Below are 22,137 nucleotides of genomic sequence, written 5' to 3'. Positions count from 1 at the left end.
TCATAATTGACATTTTATATAAAAAATATTACTTTTGTAATAACTCTTGCTTAGACTTGTCTCATGTGTCAACTGTAACACATTGTTTGCAATATGCATAATGTACTAATCATTCAGGCTATTATTGCTTTTAAAACAGATTTTGAAATTCCATATTAAGAAAAGCCTCAAATTTGAACAAGCTTGTCTTGCTATAAAAAGTTATAAAGTCATTTGAAAACGTTCACAATAAAAGTAAAGTCCGTGTAACAATTTCTCAAAATGAGTGAGTACCAGAAAGTGAAAACAGTTCACAGGGAGCTGTGAGGATTTAAAAAAAGTAACAAAAGGAAACATTTCAGTGAAGAAGTCAAGTGAGCTCTTCGGTTTTCAGTTTGCCATTTCCAATGCTTTGAGCAAGACACATGTTGCGAGAGAGAAGGTATTTAAAATGTGTCCCATAAATCCGAAAATAGTATACTTTTTGGTTGAGAGAGCCTTTAAATGTTGCAAACGGTTAATAAAATGTGAACATCATGAGCAGAGGGTCCTTTAGACGGAATGAGGTAAAACGTTTCTCAGACCTAGGAGGAAGAACTGCAGGAGTCCAATATTTTCTGGATGACATCTATCTTGATGTGGCCATCCAGAGCACGACAAAGCTTCCCAATAGTGCAGCCAATACTTCCCTCCTTCATTTTCCACCGATCCAGCATCTGATGCACCATCTCGGGGAGGCCGTCACGGTAAGAGTCGTGCTCAATGGTCTCTATTTCCACACTGCTCAGACCCAGTCGCCGTGCACATCCCTTCCATTTTTTACCGATGTTGTCCCTCAGTATGTCCAGGTGACCCTCGGTCACGGCATAGTCCTCTGAAGGACAGAAAATAAACATATTTAAGGACGACTTCATTCAACACTAATGATAAATTGTTTTAAGTTTACCTCTGAATTTGAAATACCTTTGCTTTGGACTATTAGAAAACTGTTGTTCTCATCTGATCTCACATGCAAAATTACATACTTCATTGTTAACTTCACCATTTTACTGCTTTTGACTAACTACTAGAGACGGAAAAGATAACTGGATTAATCGTTTAGTTGATCGACAAGAATGTTTTGGCAACTATTTTGAAAATTAGTTTTGAGTTATTTTCCATTTATGACAGAATGTCTGCTTTTCATGTTTGTTTATAATAGCAATTCCTTTGGACATTTGTTCAGATTGAAAACAAGACATTTAAAGATTCCATCTTAGGATCTGGAAATGTTTGACTATTCTTGACATTTGACGGCAAAACCATAATATTCAATTCATTTTGATTGCAGTCCCAATTAGTATCCTATTTGCAAAATAAACAGTAAACATATAGACAAACTATCATCTGTGTTACATTAAAGAAAAATTCCCATGGTTTACCATATTTCAAAATGCCTTCTTTGATGGGAGAGGCATTCGAAGGCAGAGACATCAAACTATTGGAGGCCTCGTGACCTCTAATACTCATCGAGTTGTTGCTCCCAATCTGGATCCCGCTCGCATTCTGAATGAAAAGAGATCCTGAAACAAGCACAAGGCAAAACACATTAACACAGTCTCTCCAACATGTCAGTCAAAGCTGGCAGAGCTGTGAAAACCACAGGCATCTAGAGCAAGAAGAAACACTTCATCAAAAGACATGTCTGTTTGTACCTGGATCTTGTGGTGAGTAGCTCTTTGAGGGTGCAAGGAGACGCCCGGGCTTGATATCAGGAGCAGACGTATCAGACACTGGGTAAACTGGCCAGGACTGCTGGCGGTCATAGTGGGAGTGTGGATGTTGCTGGTTATATTGTGATAGAGAAGGGCTGCTGGCAGACAGTGGCAAGTGGCATGGAGAAGGTATGGAGGAGTTCATGGAATTATAGAGACCAGCAGTAGGGCGATACGCCTCCTCCTGGCTGGTGGGCTGCACTGGCTCAGCTTTTGTCCAGGATTGGACAGAGGATGCACAAGAGGGTCTGTCTGGTTCTGGTTGCTGGATAGCTTGATCTGAATTGCTGAAGTGGTTTTGCAGGAAAGGATTTGAGTTGCCTGGATAGATTTCAGCTTCAAGCTGGTTGTAGCTGCCATGTTTGTGGTACTGAAGCTCCCGAGCCAGCTTCTCCTCCAAAGCTGAAGGGCTTCTGAATGCCTTTGCGTCTGTCTGAAGAGGTTGCTCATATTGGATGTCATGCATGTCCTCAATGCTGGCTTCAACTGGCCCAGGTACACTTCTGTCTGAACTCATCAAGGGAGCTGGGCAATCTGCAAGGTGAGGAGAGATGTCAAAGCGATAAAGCTACTTGATGCCACAATGTTTATAGCTTTCTGAGCGTCGAAGACAAAAATGTAATACATCCCGCACAGGGTGGACATTACAGTGTATATATTATAATCAGCTCATCAAGATTGCCAACAGTACTCACCTGGCAAAAAACATTCCTGGGTCATTGACAGAGTTTTCATCTTCTCAACAAGTTCCTCTGGGCCTTCATATAATTTCTGCATAAAAATCACTCAGAAATGTTATTGATATTGCCTTATTTTTTACTTCACTTATTTTAATGTCACTGTGCACAGAGGATGAGATTGTACAATAAATCATTAACATATATATATTTACCCTCAGTTCCTGTACATCTTCCTCTACAAGAGGTTCAAGCTTTTCCATGTAGAAAGGCAGCAGGAAGTCATAGCCCTCTACAAAAAAAAGGGAAAGATAGGAGAATAATTTTCATTCAACAATATAATGATATCAGGGTTTAAACATATATTCAAATCAAGCCTTGGATTGTAAAAAAAAACAACAACAATGAATGATTTTAATGTTATTTTCTTTGTGTCTGAACACATAAGACTGTCATTTTCCACTGAGCCACCTTAGACCGCATGCTAATGTTTTTACTCCACACACACACACAAAAAGCACACCTTTAAATGTTGGCCTTTGCACCGGATTGTGATCCCAGCCCCTCTTCATGAGCTGAAGGATCTCTACAGGCGTATCTTCTGGAACAAGGTACTCTGCAGGTCGGTCCCCGTTACGGACGCACTGGCTGATGTGTTCTTCACTCCTTGCATCTAGAAACATATCATTTGCTTTTAGGGTTCTGACAATAACCAGGCAGTTGATGTCTTACAAACAGAGCCTCAACGTTTATTATTCATTCGAGCATTATTTGGCATCCCAACTCACTTGCATATGGCTCCTGCCCTGTGATGATGACCCAAACTACGATTGCAAAGCTGTAGATGTCAGACTTCTCAGTGGAGACTGTGTGTATACTCTCCAGGTGCTCAGGGGCCATGTAGCTCAGTGTCCCAGCGCCTCTCGTCCCTGCTGAGCACGCTTTACGACTCCTTCTGCTGGACTCCTCCTTTGTGAGTTTGCTCCATGTCAGGCAGGTGGCCAGGCCAAGGTCTGCAATCTATGAAACAAAGAAAAAAGACATTTGGGATTACCATAAATGTACATGCTTGCTGTCAGAATCACAAATAGGACCGAGTTTGTGATATACCTTGATGTGAAAATCCTTGTCAACTAAAATGTTTTCCGGCTTGATGTCCTTGTGTATGACGTGTCTCTCCGTCAGGTAAATCATCCCTTCCAAAACCTCTAAGATGATTCTGCACTTGATGGATAGTGGCACGGAGACCTGGGAATAATTAAGTGCTTTTATAATTCAAGTCATATATAAAAAAAGTTAAGCTTGCCAACTATGGATGAAATCTGCTCACCGTATCTAGCATGACCGACAGATTGCCTCTGGGGAGGAGTTCCATTACCAGCGAGCAGTCTCTTTCTTCCATGATCACACCCAGCAGCTTCACCACTCGTTCATGGTTCAGGCTGGCCATGATGTTCCCCTCCTCCAGCAGCGACTTTTTATTCTCCCTGGAAAGTACAGTATTAGTAAAAAATAGTAAGAACCAGATATCCGCCTGACAAGAGGCAACTCCATTTGTTGTGCAAAATAAATCCATTCCAATATATTGTCATCATGCACACAGTGAAATACAGATTTAAATTGTGTAGGTATCACTATTTGGAGATATTACGTTTCATTTATGCATACCTTGCTATAAATAACAGTAAAATCTGAATCTGAAATGTCCTTTTAAGAAATCCAATTCTATGGCTACAATACAAATATAATTTAGTAGATGTTTTTTTTAAAAGAAGGACTGTGGCATTTTGTCTGTAAAAAACGGATGTTGGACCTAGACTACATCCGCATTTCAAGTATTTTTCTTTTTTCCTGTAAAAAGGGAAGTTCGAAAATCTGAGTTTCTTCATTATGCACAATATGGGTAGGCCAATACAGTTTATCTGGGATTACACAATATTTTACACAGGCAACATTCTTCCATCAGTATCTAAGGACATAATACAATTATCCTGTAAAAAACATTATCAGTCCACTACATGTTGTAGAGAGCCTGACTGGGCACATGATGCATGTTACCATTGAAGCAAGGAGGAATACCCAGCAGACCAACAATGCATTCAGTAACACATAACTTACTCGTTGCGAATAGGGCCTGTATACATGGTCTTCAACACCACCTGGCCGAGGGTTACATGGTAGCACAGGTAAACGTCTCCAAACCCTCCATAGTCCAGGGCCTCTTTTCTGATCAGATCAGCCGATCTCATTTGAAAGGAAGACTGCGACGCGGTGGCCATCCCTGGTAAAATAGCACAATAAAACAGCTGAACCACACACACGACAACTCAGAAAAAAAGCATAACAAAGCATAACAAATTCTTAAATTGCAGAATAAAGAAATGTTTCATGGAGAGAAACTGGAAGTCTGACGCGGTGACTCAACCATCCATAACGATGATAACACTTTGACAGGCTGAAGTTAAAAGGTAACTTCAGCCTGTCAAAGTGTTATGATCGTTACTAACGCGTAAAGTTATCCGACAGTTTCAGCAACAAGAACTTTACTCTCTAAATGTTTACCAAACTCTTCACCCGACGAACAACATTATACACCAAATCCGCTATTAATATATACAAAATATAGAGTAAAACCCACCGAAAAAGTGCTGGACAAGCTAAGCAACGCTGGGGCACTTGTAGTTCCGGGATTTCCGCGACGTCCTCGCTAGAAGCGAAACTCTTTGGACATAAAAGACTACAAACAGGCTAAAAAGTGGATACCAGATCAGGACGACCAACAAACTCAGATAGATATTCATGTGTACAAAATACAAACCAAACACCGAAACACCCTATGAAAATCATACAGTAATGAAAATGCAGGATACAATGTTAAGTTATTTATCTTATTTATCAGAGTTATTTATCAGAGTTTGTTCATTACAAGTAATTTTTTGAGATACAAATTCCTCGAGCCCCATTGTAAATCTTGTTGCATGGCAGAGTCGCCATCTACTTGTAACATTTATTATCGCAGACTAAACCACCTTGCATTTCCCTGTAACACTAGCTTTACAATAGATTTGATGTTGTTACCACACTGATCTACCTGTCTTTTTACCTCCATACAATGACCAGCTGTATCAAAACACCTTTTGTCATCTAAGAGAGCAACGCTTTACCAGAACCAATGAGGAAGAGAAATATAATTTTGAAAGCAAAATGTCACAGCAGCCAAGCTGAAAATGCCCTAGCTTTATGCATAAAAACAAATAAACAAGTTCATTGATAAAACTCATGTTTATGTGAAATTGAAGCAGGAAACCACTTGAATTGTAACCCCTTCCAGCGTAGGCGATGTATGACATGAAGGCCTACATCTTGGGCAGCCTATCTGTGAACGCCCACACTATAAATTCCTCCTCTTGCACACTAAAACCACCACAAAGCAGTTTCATATTTACCTGTATTGTAGTGTCACGTTTTTCTGAGCAACACATATTTTTGTTTCTCTATCATTCATGTTTATTGCTGGTAATCTTCAGCTAATTTAGAAAACTATTCTGCTGTGCAGTGTATCGACCTATGTGATTAATGAACAGAAAAGTCAGTGCATTTAACATTCTGATTTGTGTGGAAACTACTTTCCAAGTTGTTTAATAAATGGCTATAGGACTAATTTTGTTAAGGTCGCATTATCAGTCAGCTTTTCCAATCATTCTTTACAGAAGTCCATGCAATAAAACAACTTTATGATCAACAGCACACATGATTTCAGTTATTCAACTATGAGATTATGGCTATTTTAGACTAATAGAGACCATAATAACAGTATGATTTATATGGAGGCGCAATGTATCAGCATTGAGTGGACTGATATCCAGCCCACTTCATATTTTCCAGCTCCAATCATGGTACAAGAGGCAATTGCGCATGTGGAGCAGTGTTTAGTAGGCAGACACCTTCTTTTATAGTCTGGTGGTCACACACTGCCCATCATAGCAACAACAGATCACCAGGAAGTTAAACCACTGTCGCCTGCGGTGTCAACGTGCTGTCAATGTGCTGTCAATGTGGGGCAGTGGGTAGCACTTCCTGTTGATGTTTTTAACGTGTTTATAATCAGTACAGAACAGCTGCCATAATTTCTCTGTTAATAGCACTCCTGAAGTTACCCATGCTGTTGATTGCTTCTTAATTTATCTTATTGTGGATTGAGGTGATTCACCAGAGTTGATAATGTGCTACAATAAGATAAGATAGATAAAATAAGATAGTACTTTATTGATCCCAATTTGGGAAATGTTTGTGTTGCAGCAGCATGACAAAAGACATGGCATTGATGTGTAAACACAGCTGTTATCAATACATTTTATTATTATCCAACTGAACCTGTCACAGCCATTCGAGTGAGTCAACATCATGGATGTATTAAGAAATGGCTGCCATGTACAATGCTAGACAGGGCCGCCCCTGGCCAACTTGTGGCCCCACGCGCAAAGTTATATGATGAGGTCCTCTGTGTCGCGAGCGTCGACGACGACGACGGGGGGGGGCGGGGGTTGGTGCTAGTGGAGCCTCGCAGCGGCGAAACTGTGGCGCGCATCGACTGTAGGTGCGCCTCTGCAAAATAAAGAACCCTCCGCAAGATGAGGCCCCCTCCGCGAGGTGAGGCCACATGCAGTCTGTGTGATCGGCCTGTAGGGAGGGGTGGCCCTGATGCTAGGTTTCGGATTGCCTTAATGGAACAGGGCCAACATTAATGCTAAATAATAGCACAGGTGTTTACACTGCAATGACAAAATGTGTAGGCCTGTGAAATGAGGCTTTACTGCTGGTTATTAGGGGCCTTTTTTGTTTTGTTTTGGCAAAGTGAATATTATGGTCCAAAGGAACTGGCACTGGCCTGCTGCCATATAGGTCAGATTGCCTGCCATTTTTCAGGAGAGAGTAATGGTTCAATCTTCCTATACTGTGTATCCCTGAACGTTGCTGTCCTTGTATAAAAAAACTACAGTTCCCAGCATTCAACGCGTGTAGCTTGGGAAGCAGTGCTCTGCTTTGCTCGGAAACGGAGCTACTGTATTTGTACGACTACAGTGGGTTTGGGAAGCCGTCAAGCCGCTGGATAAGCATTTTTAAACAACGAGGAAACACAGCGTGGCATTTCTTTTCAATTAGACGATCTTTCAGCATGGGGAATGGCATCAACAAGGTACGACTCTCATCTGTTGCAAGCGACTAGCGCTGAGTTCATATACAAGTATTCCTCAGTGTTTTTGAGAGTAATTAAGGCGATTTCATTTTACCATAAAGTCTTTGAGATGTTTATGGAGAAAAAAAGTTGCGTTTATTAGATTGGCATGATTTAATAAGAAATTACGTATTTTTAAATCAATGTAACATATGCTTTATTACTTAAAGTGGTGAATATTTAACATAATGGGGATTATTTTACTGATATTGTGGTAAAATAATCTCGTCAAAAGCTCTGAAAATGTCGATTTGAACCTACCATTTCTAATTACCACTTCATATTTTCAGGGTGTCATTTGAGTCAGCTGTTTCAAATTCCCTCAGCTGCTGCACCTCCTCACTATGATGCTTTGACCATGTCTGATTCTGAACTTGATCTCTGTCCTTCTATACTGTAGGTCCTGCCTGACTTGTACTTGGGGAATTTCAAAGGTGTGTCTAATTGTTTTTTTTAAACCGTTTTATCTTAGTTATGACCCCCCATACCAATTGTATGTGATTGTGTTGTTATTTCTTTGTCTCAGATGCCAGAGACCGAGAACAGTTAGCCAGAAACAACATCACACACATCCTGTCAATTCATGACAGTGCAGCTCCCATCCTCCAGGTGAGAAGCTCATCTACTTGTTATACATCTACTGTGACATCTTGTTCCCTTAGTTTGCATCTATATTTCTCATTAATCTCTTAAACAGAGTGATAAATCAAATGAGGAGGAACAGATCTGATGGGCTGAGCCCCCTCTTGGTGAATTAGTACAGTGAACATGATAAGAGAACTCATTGTCCATAAACCAGTCTGTCAGGTTGGTAAGGAAAATGTTCTGTTCTTGAGCAAACAGTTGTCAGTCCCGAGTGAGTAAACAGTAAGAAGGAGTTTCATACTCATGTGATGGTTGAAGTATCATGAAAAATGCCAGTCAACAACAGTTGGTTGGGTCAATGTGCTGATTTGTGTGCCTGCGTGGGTTTAAGAGTAGGTGTTTGTTTTTGCTTCAGCCACTGTGGATTGTGCTGTTTCGCTTCATTATTTTTTCTATGTAATGGATTTTGAGTAGGTTTGCAAAAAACTGCAAATGCATAAGAAGCTTCAGTTAAGGGCTGGGCGTTAAGAAAATTAAGTATCACACAATTTTCTATTATACTATTATTTTAATACATTTATTAATAGATAAGCATGAATAATGTGGATATTTCTTTCCCAAATAAAAAGCACAGCCTGTGCTCACCACATAGCCTTCAGTGATATTTATCACCAGCTGTTTGTTATTCTGTGTTCAAATTCATCAGAGTAAGTGACTGCGGATAGGTAACTATAATACTTTTTTCCCTCAGGAGATGACCTATCTATGCATTTCAGCAGCTGACTTGCCCACACAAAACCTGTAAGTACCAAAATGTGCAGCACAGCAACAAGGCACAGAACAATTAAAGGCTGAGGCAGAGAGAGAGTACAGCATGCATTTGAGGCTGCACTGTGTGGGTGTCTGAGGTTCATTTCTTTCAGCCTAACGTGTAAATGATATGCTTTCACAAGCTTAACATTAAACTAGACTTATTCTCTAAACTAGAACACAGCTGGATTCAGCTCTTTGGTGCATGGTTGTTGTTTTTTAATTGACATGAGGACATGACATTCCCAAATGCATGCTAAGAAAAATCAAGAGTGGTGCATGTATCACAAAATGATACCCTGATTTAGACACACATGCAAACACAAATCTTCTATGGCCAAATTCACATATCAGACGGTCTTTCAGCAGGAAGGAAGTCCAACAGCTCAGTTCTGCAGCGCTGTGTCTCTATTTATACCACTTGCACATGCACATATTTATACACACGTACTGTATATATGCACGCCGATGCCCTTGTCACCCTTACTGCCCCTGTTGCCTAATACCTCTTACATTCACACTGCGAGGTGTTTGAAACCTGTTGTGCGAAATATGACACCGACTTTCTCAAACCTGATATGAACACACCCCCCATCCTGATCCATCCGTCAGGTGCAAAACATACTACTGGTATGTAAGAAAAACTGTTAATAAGCAATCCACCTTTAGTGTCAGTAAGGACAAAATAACCACACATAGTCACCGCTCTTAATAGTAGTTCTTGCTGTGATCTCATAATGATTTGTTATGTTAACAGACTTTATTTGCTTCACAGGACTCAGCACTTTAAGCAAAGTATAATGTTCATGCACGAGTCCCGCCTGAAAGGAGAAGGATGCCTCGTTCACTGGTGAGATTAAGACTGCTTGTTATATCTATACTTCAAAGATTGATTCAAGGTTCACTCACAGGAAAGAGATGCTACCCAAAAGCTGAAACAGATCAACCAAGTACACAAGTGAACTCATGTGTAACTGCTGCACAGAGGGGATTAAATGATAAGCAAAAGCCTATTCTTGAACTTCCCGAAACAGAGTACAGTAACAAGGCTGACCACATTGTGTTTGTGTACTGGGGTAGCTGACCATATGTTCACAGGGGAAAGTTATATTTGGTTAGACTGATGGTCTTCTCAGAAATACAGGGGAACAAGAGGCTATTTATAAACATCTGCATGTTACCGTTGATTTTACTATATTATTAATTGAGTTAATACTTTATATTTCTTTAAGATGTTTAAAGTGTTCATCCGATCAGTTTCCACACCATATTTTACCACTCTGTCAATGTATTTTCTCTGTCTATCTGGCATCGTCAGTAGTCGGGTTGATATTGCCTAGTCACTAGGCCCTAGTGTATATTTTAATCTGATATTTACTACTGTGACTCTACTGTGTATTTTACACAATCCTCCTATACAAGGTGGTTTAGTTCTAGTACTCATATAGTATATTTACATGTACATTAGCTGCCTAGTTTTTAACCAGGTGTAACCTACTTTAAGGGAATGTTTACATAAGTATTTCAGTTTTACAAAACCAGTAGGCTTATTGACATTCCTCAAACCAGGATATGATATGTTACGTGCGCAAAACATAGCCAGAATATAGAACAGTACCAAACCCAATCATGTCCAGGATGCTTATGTGCTTTTGACACACTCTTTAACTATATTTACATATTCAAAAGAGATTACAGTTTGGGTTCATTTCATTATACTTATTGTCCATTCATCTATGCTTACAGTTTGGCAGGGGTGTCCCGCAGTGTCACCCTGGTGGTGGCTTATATCATGACGGTGACGGGACTGGGCTGGCAGGAGGCGCTGGCCGCAGTCAAGGTGCTCCGGCCCTGTGCTGGGCCCAACAGGGGCTTTCAGCACCAGCTCCAAGAGTTTGAGGCTACTCAAGCCAAACAGGTCAGTGCTAGGAACTGGAGAGAGTGCACCATCAGTGTCTTGCATTTCGTATGTTTCTTTTACAAGCTGTTATTTTTTTCTGCAGTTCAGAGAATGGCTACAAAATGAATATAAGGACAACCCTTTCAATGATGAGGCCGATCTACGTGAGTTGCTTGCAAAGATGACTAAAGCTGATGGTGAGAGCGTAGAAAAAAAGGCCTGTACTCCACCTGGAGGTATCTGATCAGATATTTGTATGAGATATTTTGCCACTCAGCCTGGAGGATTACACCACCATCTGATGCTACAGTACTCTTGACCTATCTGGAGAGCTAATATGCTTTAGAGAGGACTACTGACAGGAGGTTTATCGCCATTGGAGTAATCACTAAATATTATGAACACTCTAAGAGACAATTAACATGTTACAGCACATATTCATATTTAGTATGGTTGATGTTTCTGGTGATGTTGTTTTTTTAATTTATGAATGCTGTGTTTTTTGTACTGTGTCACAATAATTTAAAGTTGAGAAAAATAAAAGGGGTACACTTAAACGCTGTGGTGGGTTGTCATATCAAAGGTGATAAGAACACATTGTGTTGTGTTCACATCTCTGTTTCCTGGTTGTCTTCCTGTTTGTCTAATGTGCAAGGTAAGTCATGCATGGTGACATCCAAAACACCAAGAGCACATTCTGTAATCACATGATATTTTATGACTTACTTACTTGCTATAAAGCATTAAGAAAAACATACATTTCAGAATGATAAGAGATTTGATAGTCTTTAAACTGTAGATAACTGCAGGGCATGCGCATTGATAGCCACTGGAGGGCAGTAATACTAATGTAGCCAAAAACAAATGTTCGGATTCAACCATGTGTCTTTTGACTGGTTGGTTCCTCATGCCTCAATTTAGTTTCCCCCGTATAACAGGAAAAAAAACGAATCAACAGTTGTCACTGGAAATTAGACTGCACGTGTAGGCTTTTAGTAAAACAAAAAACACGTGGGGGAAATATTTTGCATTGGAAAAATGATGTACAGGTAACTGTTCCACTTGGTCCTGGTGTCTGCTCACGGTTTCAGAGGGATTCCCCACCGCAGTGCGTTGGCGCTAAGTTTCACAGAAATGAGTGCCTGCCTGACTGCTGCGCATCTCCTCTTCAACTTCTCAGAGACCGAGAGGCCCCTCCCTGTAACAAATCAAGATGTGAGAACATTTAAGAACAGTAAACCGAGACCTTAATAACAGATTTCAGCGGGGAGAGTTCGCATGATCAACGGTAAGCTGCAGAAGCTCCTTTTTTAAATGTACATTGTTATTCATTACATTTGTATTGAACCAATGAACCCCAGCAAATTCAGTCAGGATACAATGCTTGATCTCAATCACCTCTGTAGCATCAAGTTTGCTAGTTCTAATCTAATGATAACATTGGTTTGTTATTGAATTTAGAAGGTGTGTAAGTTAAATACATCTTGAAATACATTTAAGAAATACCAAAACTGAACTGTTCACATTAAGTCATAGTGATAAGATGTATTATTAGCATAGCCTATACAGTACAGTGGTGGAAGAAGAACTCACATGTTTTACTTAAGTAAAAGTAGTACTACCAGATTATATTAATACATTAAAGTACATAAGTATTATAATCAAAATATACTTAAAATTACCAAAATTAAAAGTAACCCATTTTAACAAATATTATATCACTGGATTCTAATTAGTGATCCATTTATGGTAAACAATTGTAATTTTGCAGCTGGTAAAGGTGGAGATACCCTCAACGTCCTTATTATATCCTTATTTATAATAGAACGTCATCATTCACAAGTCAATTTAATCTTTGTAATAAAAATATGAACCTACAAAGTAACTAATCTCTGTAAATATTACAATATTCTCTTCCAAATGTGGAGTAAAGGTTCAAAGTATACAAAGTAAAGTATTTTCACATTGAATTTGAGTAAATTACAAGCACCTTGATAATGTAATTAAGTATATGTACTACTATATTAAAACATGCATAGGCCTACATATATTGCATCATGTATAATGGCAGTTGTCTTAAAACTCTGCTATAATTTAATTATAGCTACGCTACAGTACGTCTGTTTCTAGTCATACATGTCTTAAATGAGTCAGTTATTTTCTCTCACAGATATGTAGGTGCTAAACGTGAAGTAGACTTCCCACATGGACCTCTACTGTCATATCCTTTCTTTTTTAAATCAGTATGGCCAAAAGAATCCAAAGCATGGCTAGTTAAAATTCATTCAAATTGATTGCTAATATTGCAGCTATAGGGCTGCGGAGGGGAAGTGCTAACTAACACTAACATCTCTTTTATCTCTAAAAGTATTGTAATTGAAAAGTCATTTTAGCTACAGTAGAAATTATACTAATGAAACTTGTACTGTTTTATGATAAACCAAAAATCTCGTCAATCTTAGATTCTCAGATTAATTTAAAGAAACACTTTACATTACAACAAGTAGAATTATAACTGCATCACTTTACTGGGCCTACTGTTCGGTTAGACGCTATATTTTGTTCTTTATTTTTGCAGAGATGAACCTGGACGAGGACAGTGGCTTGACAGTCAGCTGTGGCAACGGCAAACTGAGACAGTGGCTGATAGATCAGATTAACAGCAAACTCTATGGTGGCCTGGTCTGGGAAAATGAGGAAAAAAGTATATTTAGGATTCCGTGGAAACATGCAGGAAAACAAGACTATAACAGAGATGAGGATGCTGCTCTCTTCAAGGTCAGACCATCCTACCTTTCCTCTCACACTGCACCCTCCAACTGTTATACACATATATAGATTTTGTTGAAGTGTTAATGCAAAAAACTATTCGTCAGAAGGCCAACTTAAAAAAAGTGTTGGTACTTCAGTCATGTCTATGTTAGAAGAGGTAGTGTATATTAATCTGCTAAATGATTGTTTCAGGCATGGGCATTGTTTAAGGGAAAATATAAGGAAGGAGTCGACAAGCCAGACCCCCCCACATGGAAAACAAGACTACGCTGTGCTCTTAATAAAAGCAATGACTTTGATGAGTTAGTGCAAAGAAGCCAACTGGACATCACAGACCCCTATAAAGTCTACAGAATAATACCAGAGGCAGCCAAAAGAGGTACGTGTATGCAGACATCATCTATCTAACATACAGTGTAGTTTGTGAGAAGCACACTCAGCCACCAATGCATGTGGTGACAGATGTTTCAAGATAAGTAAAATAGTTTATGCTTAGAATTTGATAACAGACTGTAAAATGTAAAGCTGTTCCATAGCTATGGTTCGTTTATGTCGTTTGATTACATTACACGACACTCCTGCATTTCACATAGCATCTAACTTTATTCACATACTATTGGCCACATTTCACATATGCACCTCTGCAGTTGTGTCTGATGAGGCAGGAAGCACAAAGGAAGCCAAAGCATGTACCAAAGAGGCCGTAGTGCTTTTTTTAGAGGGCTTCGGTTACTAAGCGCAGGGTGCACATAACACAACCAGGCGACCTCCAGCCTTGCATAACCAAGTGTCTGCCATCATACAACAGTTTTTGTCACACCCGAGCAGTTCTTGCTCTCTGAGCTAGCAAATCGAAATCAACAGGATTTAGTCAGTTGTCAGTTGCAATTACTTAAATGAAAATACAGGACCTCACAAGTGCTCTAAGCATCATATATACTATATACTTATTTTTTAATATAAAACTGTGTTATGATCCTTGATAATTGTCAAATATGTTAGTACTTCTTTTTTTTGGAGGATGGTAGAAGCACTGCTTTCGTAGCAAATATTGAGGACCAATTATCAGATTTTCTTTTACTGCTTTTGTACATCCACAGGTATGAAGATGAGTATGGAGGAGACACCATCACATGCAAATTCCCTTGGCTATGTTCCTCCATATACGTCTCTGCAGAACCAGGTCAGCAGATTGTTTTGTGGCTTCTGCATGCTGTAGACTGGTCCATGCACATACAATTAATCTTCAGTGTTCTGATTGCAAATGTCTTGGTTTAATAAAGTCTTTCCGGAGTGACCGTCCATGTGGTTCCTTCTCAGGTATCTGGTTATATGGCTTCTCAGGAGAGAAGGGACTGGAGGGATTACTCACCCCCAGAACAACAACCTCTTCCTCCTCCACATCATCACGGGCCACATGCAGAGCTGCAGTATGGTTCGAGCCACTACCCGTCAGCGTTTAGTCGGGCGTGGCCGGGGTCACACACAGAAAATGGTATGATGTGGCCAGGATTATAAAACTACAGAATATATAGATGGAATTGTTGACCATCTATGTGAGTGTGACTCTAATGACTAGCAGATGTGGTGCAATTCCTTTCTTAAATTTCATTTGGTGTACAAGACACCTATATCTAACATTGTGTAATGCTTTTATTTTATAAAACTGGCAGTCTGACATAGAATAAAGTTTACTGATGCAAAATGTAAAGAAAGTGTGTAATCTTACCTATGTATATCATTGTGTGATGCTCGTATCCATCTCTTAACTGCAACTTTAACAGGTAAAAAGGTTTTATTAGTGACTTGTAGGTAATCCAGTGTTTTAAAATGTCTGCGATTAAATAAGACCTTCATTCCTGCAAATAAGTGTCGCAGTAGCTGTTGACAACTACTACTCTAATTATGACCATTGTTTTTTTGTTTATACTGCACAGGTTTCCAGCTCTCCTTCCACACCTACCTGTCAGACTCTCAACTGCCTGTGTATTCATTCGACCAAAGTAATGCCATAACAGGTATGAATCATCCTGCACTCATTTAACATACAGTATACAGTATGTGTGGACGTATTCAGAAAGACATTTACCCATGAGCTTGTTTACTATTTAAAAGATATTTGCATTTACAGAAGAAGAAAAAAACTCAAAAACATTGTTAAATCCGTTCTTACTTCCCCATTCTAAACTCATGATAGTGAATAGTTTTTTTTTTCTTGAAAGGGGTGAAAATATTATTGTAATTATAATAGAGAAGTGAGTGGTTCTCTGCATGCCAACAATACTGAGAAAACAGTTGTATTTACGCTTGACATTTCAGGCCCCCCAATATGTTCAGGCTGTGAGTTGATTTAACGCTCCTCTCTTTCTTCCAGATTTCAGCCTGCATGTGTCCTTATACTACAGAGAGTCTATGGTGAAGGAGGTTACCACCACCAGCCCAGAAGGATGTCGGATCACCTCTTCTTCCTCCTCCTCTCCGTCATCTTCCTCCTCTTCATCCCCAAGCTCAGAGGACAAGCTTCACAGCGGGGCGGAAACCATCCTCTTTCCATTCCCGTACCCCGAGTCTCAGAGGCAGGGGGCTGACATGCTTCCTATCGTACTGGAGAAGGGTGTGCTTTTGTGGATGACGGCTGATGGGTTATATGCTAATCGCCTCTGCCAGGGACGAGTGTACTGGGAGGGACCCATGGCTCCATATATGGATAAACCCAACAAGCTGGAGAAGGAGCAGCCATGCAAACTGTTTGACACCCAGCAATTTCTCATTGGTAAGCACTCATTTTGTTCCGAATTTTGTATAAAGGGTTCTTTTGACTAGCCTGACAGCACATTCTCCTCAAAGGAAGCATCATATGACAGCCTCTATCCATTGAAAATATAAATATAATACAATTAAAATTGTAAATAATAGTCTTATATTTGTAATTGTTCCTAAAGTTGATCTGATCTTATTTTATTAAATGTATGTCTTCTCCTCTGAAGAAATATTTTAAATTAAAAAGTATTACCATGTAAGCAGCAATTTAAAGTACTTTATATACAGTTAGGTAGTTTGATTTTACAGCCATGTTTAATTCCATGATCAAATGTTGTGTATATAACATTTGAATATGTACAGTTGTAACTTAAGCTGTCTGATAAATACACTAAAAAGCAAAGATTTCCTCAATAAAGGGATTCTAGTAACACATAAGTAATTTAAAATTCTACTAAAGTACATAAATTAATTAAATGTATTTTCAGTACAGGTATTCAATAAATGTATTTGTTATCCAATGGACTAGATGCTACTTAGAAACAGAGTTTATGGATTTGTCATTTACTGCTAGTTTAACTTAAACATTTACAGTATTATGATGGTTGTGGTCATGTTGAAGATTGCTGTGTTGTGAATGATAAAATAATAAGGGAGAGGCCGCAGGTTCTTACGCTGGGTAAGTCCCTCACAGAAGTAGCACTAAATGATCAAGTCACATTCTTTACAGGGGGCCAAACTGTGTGGAGTCCCCACCCACCTCCTGTGGTCCACCTCACTCTGTGACAAAATTGTATTTTGTGTGACATTTCACAAGGAAATTTCCATCATCCACATTAGTAGTTTCCAGATAAATCACCATGATAAGGGAAAGTGTGCTGCAATTTGGGGATTTTAATTCTTAATTTACTGTTATTTTTAATGTGAAGTCCTGGAGTGTGTTTTTGTTTTAAAAGCACTCATTCATTGCTCTGTTTCTTTCAGAGCTCCAAGATTTTGCTCATAATGGCCGACATGTACCAAGATATCAGGTGGTGTTATGTTTTGGAGACGAGTACCCCGACCCACAGCGCCAGAGGAAGATGATCACAGCACAGGTAACCATAAACTGCAGAGCCTTACCTTGTAATTGAAAGCATTTATTTAAAGCATGGTAGCTTTTAATTAGTGTTGTTATTATTAATAATGGCTATTCCATAATTGGTTTTAGGTAGTTTGCATTAGTGAGGTTATTTTATGGAATGACAGACCTCAGTATTCTCTTACTAACACAACATTCCAGTACATTTTAAGTGTACTTGAATTTGACCTTTTGTTTAGTAACTTGTGTAATGTTTGTGAAAACACCTTTTTAAATGTGTGCCAAATAGGGATAATGTGCAGCGAGGCGGTCATTATTGTAAAAAGAACACCTGAGGGTGAGCCTGACATGAAGCACTAATGTGCTAGCTGTGAGATAGCATGGCTAGCCTTAGCAGAAACTAAATTGTCCTTAAAGGTAGGTAAGTTTGAGAAACCGGCTTGAGATACACTTTTTGTTATATTCCATGGAATGCTCTTAACATCCCGATAGCAATGAATATTTTAAGTGCTTTGACAAAAAATCCATAAAAAAATGTAATCTGTGGAAGCCGTAATACTGTAAAAAGCACGACCAATCATTTTAGCCGGCCCGGCTAAAATAACTGGATGGCCTACCTGCCTGTCAGCCTTCCATCTGTGCACAAACTTATCTCGTGCCCTCATTGGTCTTGTGCGTGTTCGTGTGTGTTGGAGGAGGGGCTCTGTAAGGAAGTGGCAGATTTTCTCCGGTTGTGGATTTTAAAATTCTAGCGATCTCGAGCCGGTTTCTCAAACTTACCTACCCTACCTTTAACAGTTTCCACTTGCTTTAATTGAAAATAACATCAATATGAAATGACGTAAGTAATTCAGTTATTTTTTGCCATACTGTACGACTAAAGAGGCAGTTGCTAAATGCAGTCACATATATGTCATACACATACCTTGTTTTATTTTAGGTGGAGCCAGTGTTTGCCAAAAAACTGGTGCACTATTACCAGCAGAACAATGGCCACTACCTGCGGGCTTTTGATCACAACCAGGAACAGAATGCATCTCTAACCGTCGACTATCCTTCCCAGAGACCCCTACAGCATATTCAGGAGTAACAATCAGACACACACACACACACACACACACACACACACACACACACACACACACACACACACACACACACACACACACACACACACACACACGGGCTTAACTGTGAATGTATAGTTTACCATTTCTCTGTAGATAGTAGAAGCTGGCATTGTACTGAGGGGTAAAGATGGGGAAGACCCTGTTGTTTTCACTTGCACACCTAGCTTCGTAGCCTCTGTGACTGTGTAGTACTGGCTTTTTTTCATTCTACAAGTATTATTGTGACAGTGAGAAGGATGCGGTTTGAGGGTGGGGGGGATGAGGGGAGCGAAGGGCGACTGAGACAGGAAGTACTAGCACAGGTGCACAGGAAGAATGGCCCCTAAGACAAACACTGATATGTCAAAGGGACACAGCAGAGCATGAATGAATATTTATTGTATCTTCACAGGTTTGACAATGTGTTTGTTGCTCTCACACACTTAAGTCTTAAGTGGCACAATCACAAACTCTGCCTTTTAAACTTAGTCGACACAGCTCTTTCTCTGATTCAAAACTTTTATCACATACAGTGCTTGCTGTACGATTTACTTGAGTGAGCAAGTGAAAAGTCAACAATATAATTGCTTGGTCCTTGGTCTTGGTAAAGAAAAGAAGAAGTTTGATTAAAAAAAATGATGTTATCGCTGGTCTGGTGGTGTAGTAGAGGAAGCTACTAGTGAAGCTACAACTTCTGCTGAATCTGAATCTGGGCCACTTTTTAAAGATATCTGATTTTGTTAAATTAAATCAAACTGAACATCTACAACGGGTCACAACGGGTTTTTCTATTTGCTGCATAAAATCATGGCTATTCATTTTTCTCTATTCATTGATTTTTTTTCTTGCTTTATCTTGTGAAATACTGCAAAAAAGGTGTCTGAAACAATCTTCTTTGAAAACCACATGTTGACTAAACCTCTTACACTTACGCAAACCTCTCAAAAGCTAAAAAATAAAGGTTAAGTGACCACTGGCTTACCGAACACAACCAGAGAACCGCTTGGGCCTCAAGGTCCTTCTCCTCAGAGAGTGGGTGGCCTTGACCTGACTGGACTGAAGGTGATTGACTGGAAACATCACACTCATCCTGTAACTTGCAATAAACTGTACCTGTTCCTCTTGACCTGAAACTTAAGGCCTCACAAATGGGAAGAAAAACTACCTTTGTGGTGTGTGTGCAAGTTCAGCCAGAGAAGAGCTCTCTGGTTCCCATGCCTGCGGGTACTGTTGGACTTCTCACACTGGAGGTAACTGGTCCAAACAAAAGCTATTTTCAGATCCTAACAACCTATGGAGGATTGTGTATTTATCATAGGACGTAAACATCCAATAGTGAGAATAATGCAATTCCCTTTAGTGTTTTAAGTCCTGAAGGCTGATGTTGCAGCAGTATAGGATAATGTTTTGTAATGTTTTTCTTCTGTGGGCCAGAGTTTCGATCTCTACATATACTTCCTTCACACTTAAACCACATCACTTTCACAATGGCAAAAGTCTGACCAAAATCACAGGCGGGAATGTTTTTCCTTTTGTGAGTGTTTGCCTAAACCATAAATCACTTTCCCCCTCAAAAAGAGATCTATGATCTCAAGGGACAATCTGGATAAATAAAGGTTAAAAAAATAAAAATAAAATAAAAACATCACAGGCAGTTAGATTCTGTCCTAGTTGACATGTTGTTAACTATTACTTAACCAATTTAAAATCAAATCGTAATAGTAACATTGTTACCAGCTCCATGTACAGTGTAATGTTGTGATAGTGTGTGTTCAGGTGTGTGTCGTAAAGGGCAATGTGTGTGCATGTGTGTAGGTGGGCTCATGTGTGTGTCACACAGTTGCACTATTACTGTTATCAGGAATTGACATTTATGGACTCAGGATAAAAACATGTGACTCCCCCACCTACAACATCAGTGACTAACACGGTCATGCACACCCATTACACGTCACATTTAACAGTTCAAGTAAAACATTCAGGACAAGCTACACAGGAAATCACACAAAAAGTGCATAATAAAGAAATTGTTAGAGCTTTTTGTACAAAGTATCTGAAAAATCACAATGAAAAAGGAGTATAGGTATATTTTGAAATAAAATGATGAATTGTCTACTACTCATGTCTTCTTTCATGTATTATCTTTAAAATCTCTTCTGATTTTCAAACAAAGGGGTGGAGGATGAGAGAAAAAAGACAAAAAAAGCACATTCACACTTTTACCATGGTGTTTCCCCCTCTGCAGGAAGCCACATCATTTGTAGTCAGGCTTACGTTTTTCCGCCCGAATGAGCCGTTACTCCAAGCGACATCGGACAGCAGACATCTTAGTCAACTGATGCCCCAAAGTTCACACAAATAAGGTTATTACGGAGAAATGAAACTACCATGAATGCAACATTTTCACTATTTAACCAGACAGCTGCTTAATCTGTTTAGACAACTGGTGATACATCATACAAAATGATACTGCGTTGATCTTTATGCTTATTTTTTCCACCTTAAAAAAAGCGCCAAAATATATCTTCACAAAAACCAGTGTTTATTTGATGTGTAAATGTTTTGTATTATTTTATTGCTACTTTTCCTATCCATGGATCATATGTTTTGGGTGTTTCACTGCTAATAATACGATATAGCGGCATTATCATGTTAACTGTATTAGTTGTTGATACTAATACATTAGTATGATTCTGTTGTTGTGATTTTGAGCTACATATTCAGGAAGCATTTAGTAGGTTTGTGCATTTATTGTATGTTTATTTCATCTGACATCAATGCTCCGAGGCAATAAAGAAATGGGGGTGTATCACAATAAAACTGGAGCAATCTTTTGCTGACATCTGCTGGTAAGTGTAGAACAGATCAACAAATAGCTCAGAATCAGAGTTATGGCGAGATGAGACAATTTAGGACTGATGTAGAAAATGTGTGATACATCTTCAGACTTCTAAGCATTATTTAACCTTTGATGAGGAGTCTGATTTGACTCTCTGTTGTTTTAAAGGATTACAAGTTGGAACTGATATATCTTGCTAAATCCTCAATTAAAGTTGAAGTCATGTTTAATGGGATTGAAAAGTGTACTCTATCCCTAAGCTGCAGGTAATACAATACTGTGAAGGTGTTGTACATACAGTTCTATGAGAGGTCGTAGTATTACAGTGGTCATGCAATACTATATACTCATTTGTATCTGTCATTATATAATGTTAGATATAAAATAGTGTCCAGGGGAAACTGAAAACAAAAATATGTAAAACCTGCTCCCCCTGCTGGTTACAGTCCTTAACTTTTTAAAACCTTATCCCTGAGAACATACCTGTGGTAATTCCAGACTCAGAGTCCATGACCCCAGTTTGTTTAGGGTCAGACCTCTGCCCTGGATTTGATGACAGTCCTGTTTAACCCTAGTTAACTCTGGCTGATGCTGCTTGTTGACCTCGTGGTAAGAAGGGCGTTGACCCTATATCC

At 39.3% G+C, this 22,137-nt stretch overlaps 3 protein-coding genes across 3 annotated transcripts; 2 read left to right on the top strand and 1 right to left on the bottom strand.

Moving 5' to 3' along the window:
* Positions 1-5,124, bottom strand: ripk1l (receptor (TNFRSF)-interacting serine-threonine kinase 1, like). Its single transcript, XM_034138024.1, has 11 exons — positions 5,049-5,124; positions 4,529-4,691; positions 3,741-3,897; positions 3,521-3,658; positions 3,199-3,430; positions 2,934-3,083; positions 2,626-2,702; positions 2,429-2,504; positions 1,674-2,267; positions 1,401-1,541; positions 1-853 (listed from the first exon to the last, which is right to left on the bottom strand). The coding sequence occupies exons 2-11, from the start codon at positions 4,687-4,689 to the stop codon at positions 564-566; spliced, it is 2,016 nt and encodes a 671-aa protein (XP_033993915.1). The 5' UTR covers positions 4,690-4,691; positions 5,049-5,124; the 3' UTR covers positions 1-563.
* Positions 5,125-7,419: 2,295 nt separating this feature from the next.
* dusp22b (dual specificity phosphatase 22b) lies at positions 7,420-11,498 on the top strand. The gene is made up of 7 exons (XM_034137724.1): positions 7,420-7,607; positions 8,047-8,080; positions 8,173-8,255; positions 8,983-9,032; positions 9,817-9,891; positions 10,788-10,959; positions 11,045-11,498. The coding sequence occupies exons 1-7, from the start codon at positions 7,587-7,589 to the stop codon at positions 11,183-11,185; spliced, it is 576 nt and encodes a 191-aa protein (XP_033993615.1). The 5' UTR covers positions 7,420-7,586; the 3' UTR covers positions 11,186-11,498.
* A 96-nt stretch (positions 11,499-11,594) lies between these two features.
* On the top strand, positions 11,595-20,781 carry irf4a (interferon regulatory factor 4a). Its single transcript, XM_034137723.1, has 9 exons — positions 11,595-12,229; positions 13,520-13,719; positions 13,906-14,092; positions 14,814-14,896; positions 15,034-15,208; positions 15,651-15,731; positions 16,088-16,486; positions 17,458-17,570; positions 18,495-20,781. Exons 1-9 carry the CDS (start codon positions 12,220-12,222, stop codon positions 18,642-18,644), a joined length of 1,398 nt encoding a protein of 465 aa, XP_033993614.1. The 5' UTR covers positions 11,595-12,219; the 3' UTR covers positions 18,645-20,781.
* Positions 20,782-22,137: the final 1,356 nt, after the last annotated feature.

This window comes from Trematomus bernacchii, unplaced genomic scaffold, assembly GCF_902827165.1.
Source record: "Trematomus bernacchii unplaced genomic scaffold, fTreBer1.1, whole genome shotgun sequence".
Taxonomy (NCBI): domain Eukaryota; kingdom Metazoa; phylum Chordata; class Actinopteri; order Perciformes; family Nototheniidae; genus Trematomus; species Trematomus bernacchii.
The sequence above is the reverse complement of the archived record's forward strand: the minus strand, read 5'-3'. Positions and strand labels throughout refer to the sequence as shown.

Coding starts and splice junctions, on each gene's coding strand:
- ripk1l (XM_034138024.1), bottom strand. CDS start 4,689: ATGGCCACCGCGTCGCAGTCTTCCTTTCAAATGAGATCGGCTGATCTG. Junction 3,898..4,528: donor ACAGGCCCTATTCGCAACGA/GTAAGTTATGTG, acceptor TGTACTTTCCAG/GGAGAATAAAAAGTCGCTGC. Junction 2,703..2,933: donor GCAAAGGCCAACATTTAAAG/GTGTGCTTTTTG, acceptor TTTTTTTTGTAG/AGGGCTATGACTTCCTGCTG.
- dusp22b (XM_034137724.1), top strand. CDS start 7,587: ATGGGGAATGGCATCAACAAG. Junction 7,608..8,046: donor TGGGGAATGGCATCAACAAG/GTACGACTCTCA, acceptor TCTATACTGTAG/GTCCTGCCTGACTTGTACTT. Junction 9,033..9,816: donor GACTTGCCCACACAAAACCT/GTAAGTACCAAA, acceptor TTTGCTTCACAG/GACTCAGCACTTTAAGCAAA.
- irf4a (XM_034137723.1), top strand. Junction 13,720..13,905: donor AGGATGCTGCTCTCTTCAAG/GTCAGACCATCC, acceptor TGATTGTTTCAG/GCATGGGCATTGTTTAAGGG. Junction 17,571..18,494: donor GGAAGATGATCACAGCACAG/GTAACCATAAAC, acceptor GTTTTATTTTAG/GTGGAGCCAGTGTTTGCCAA.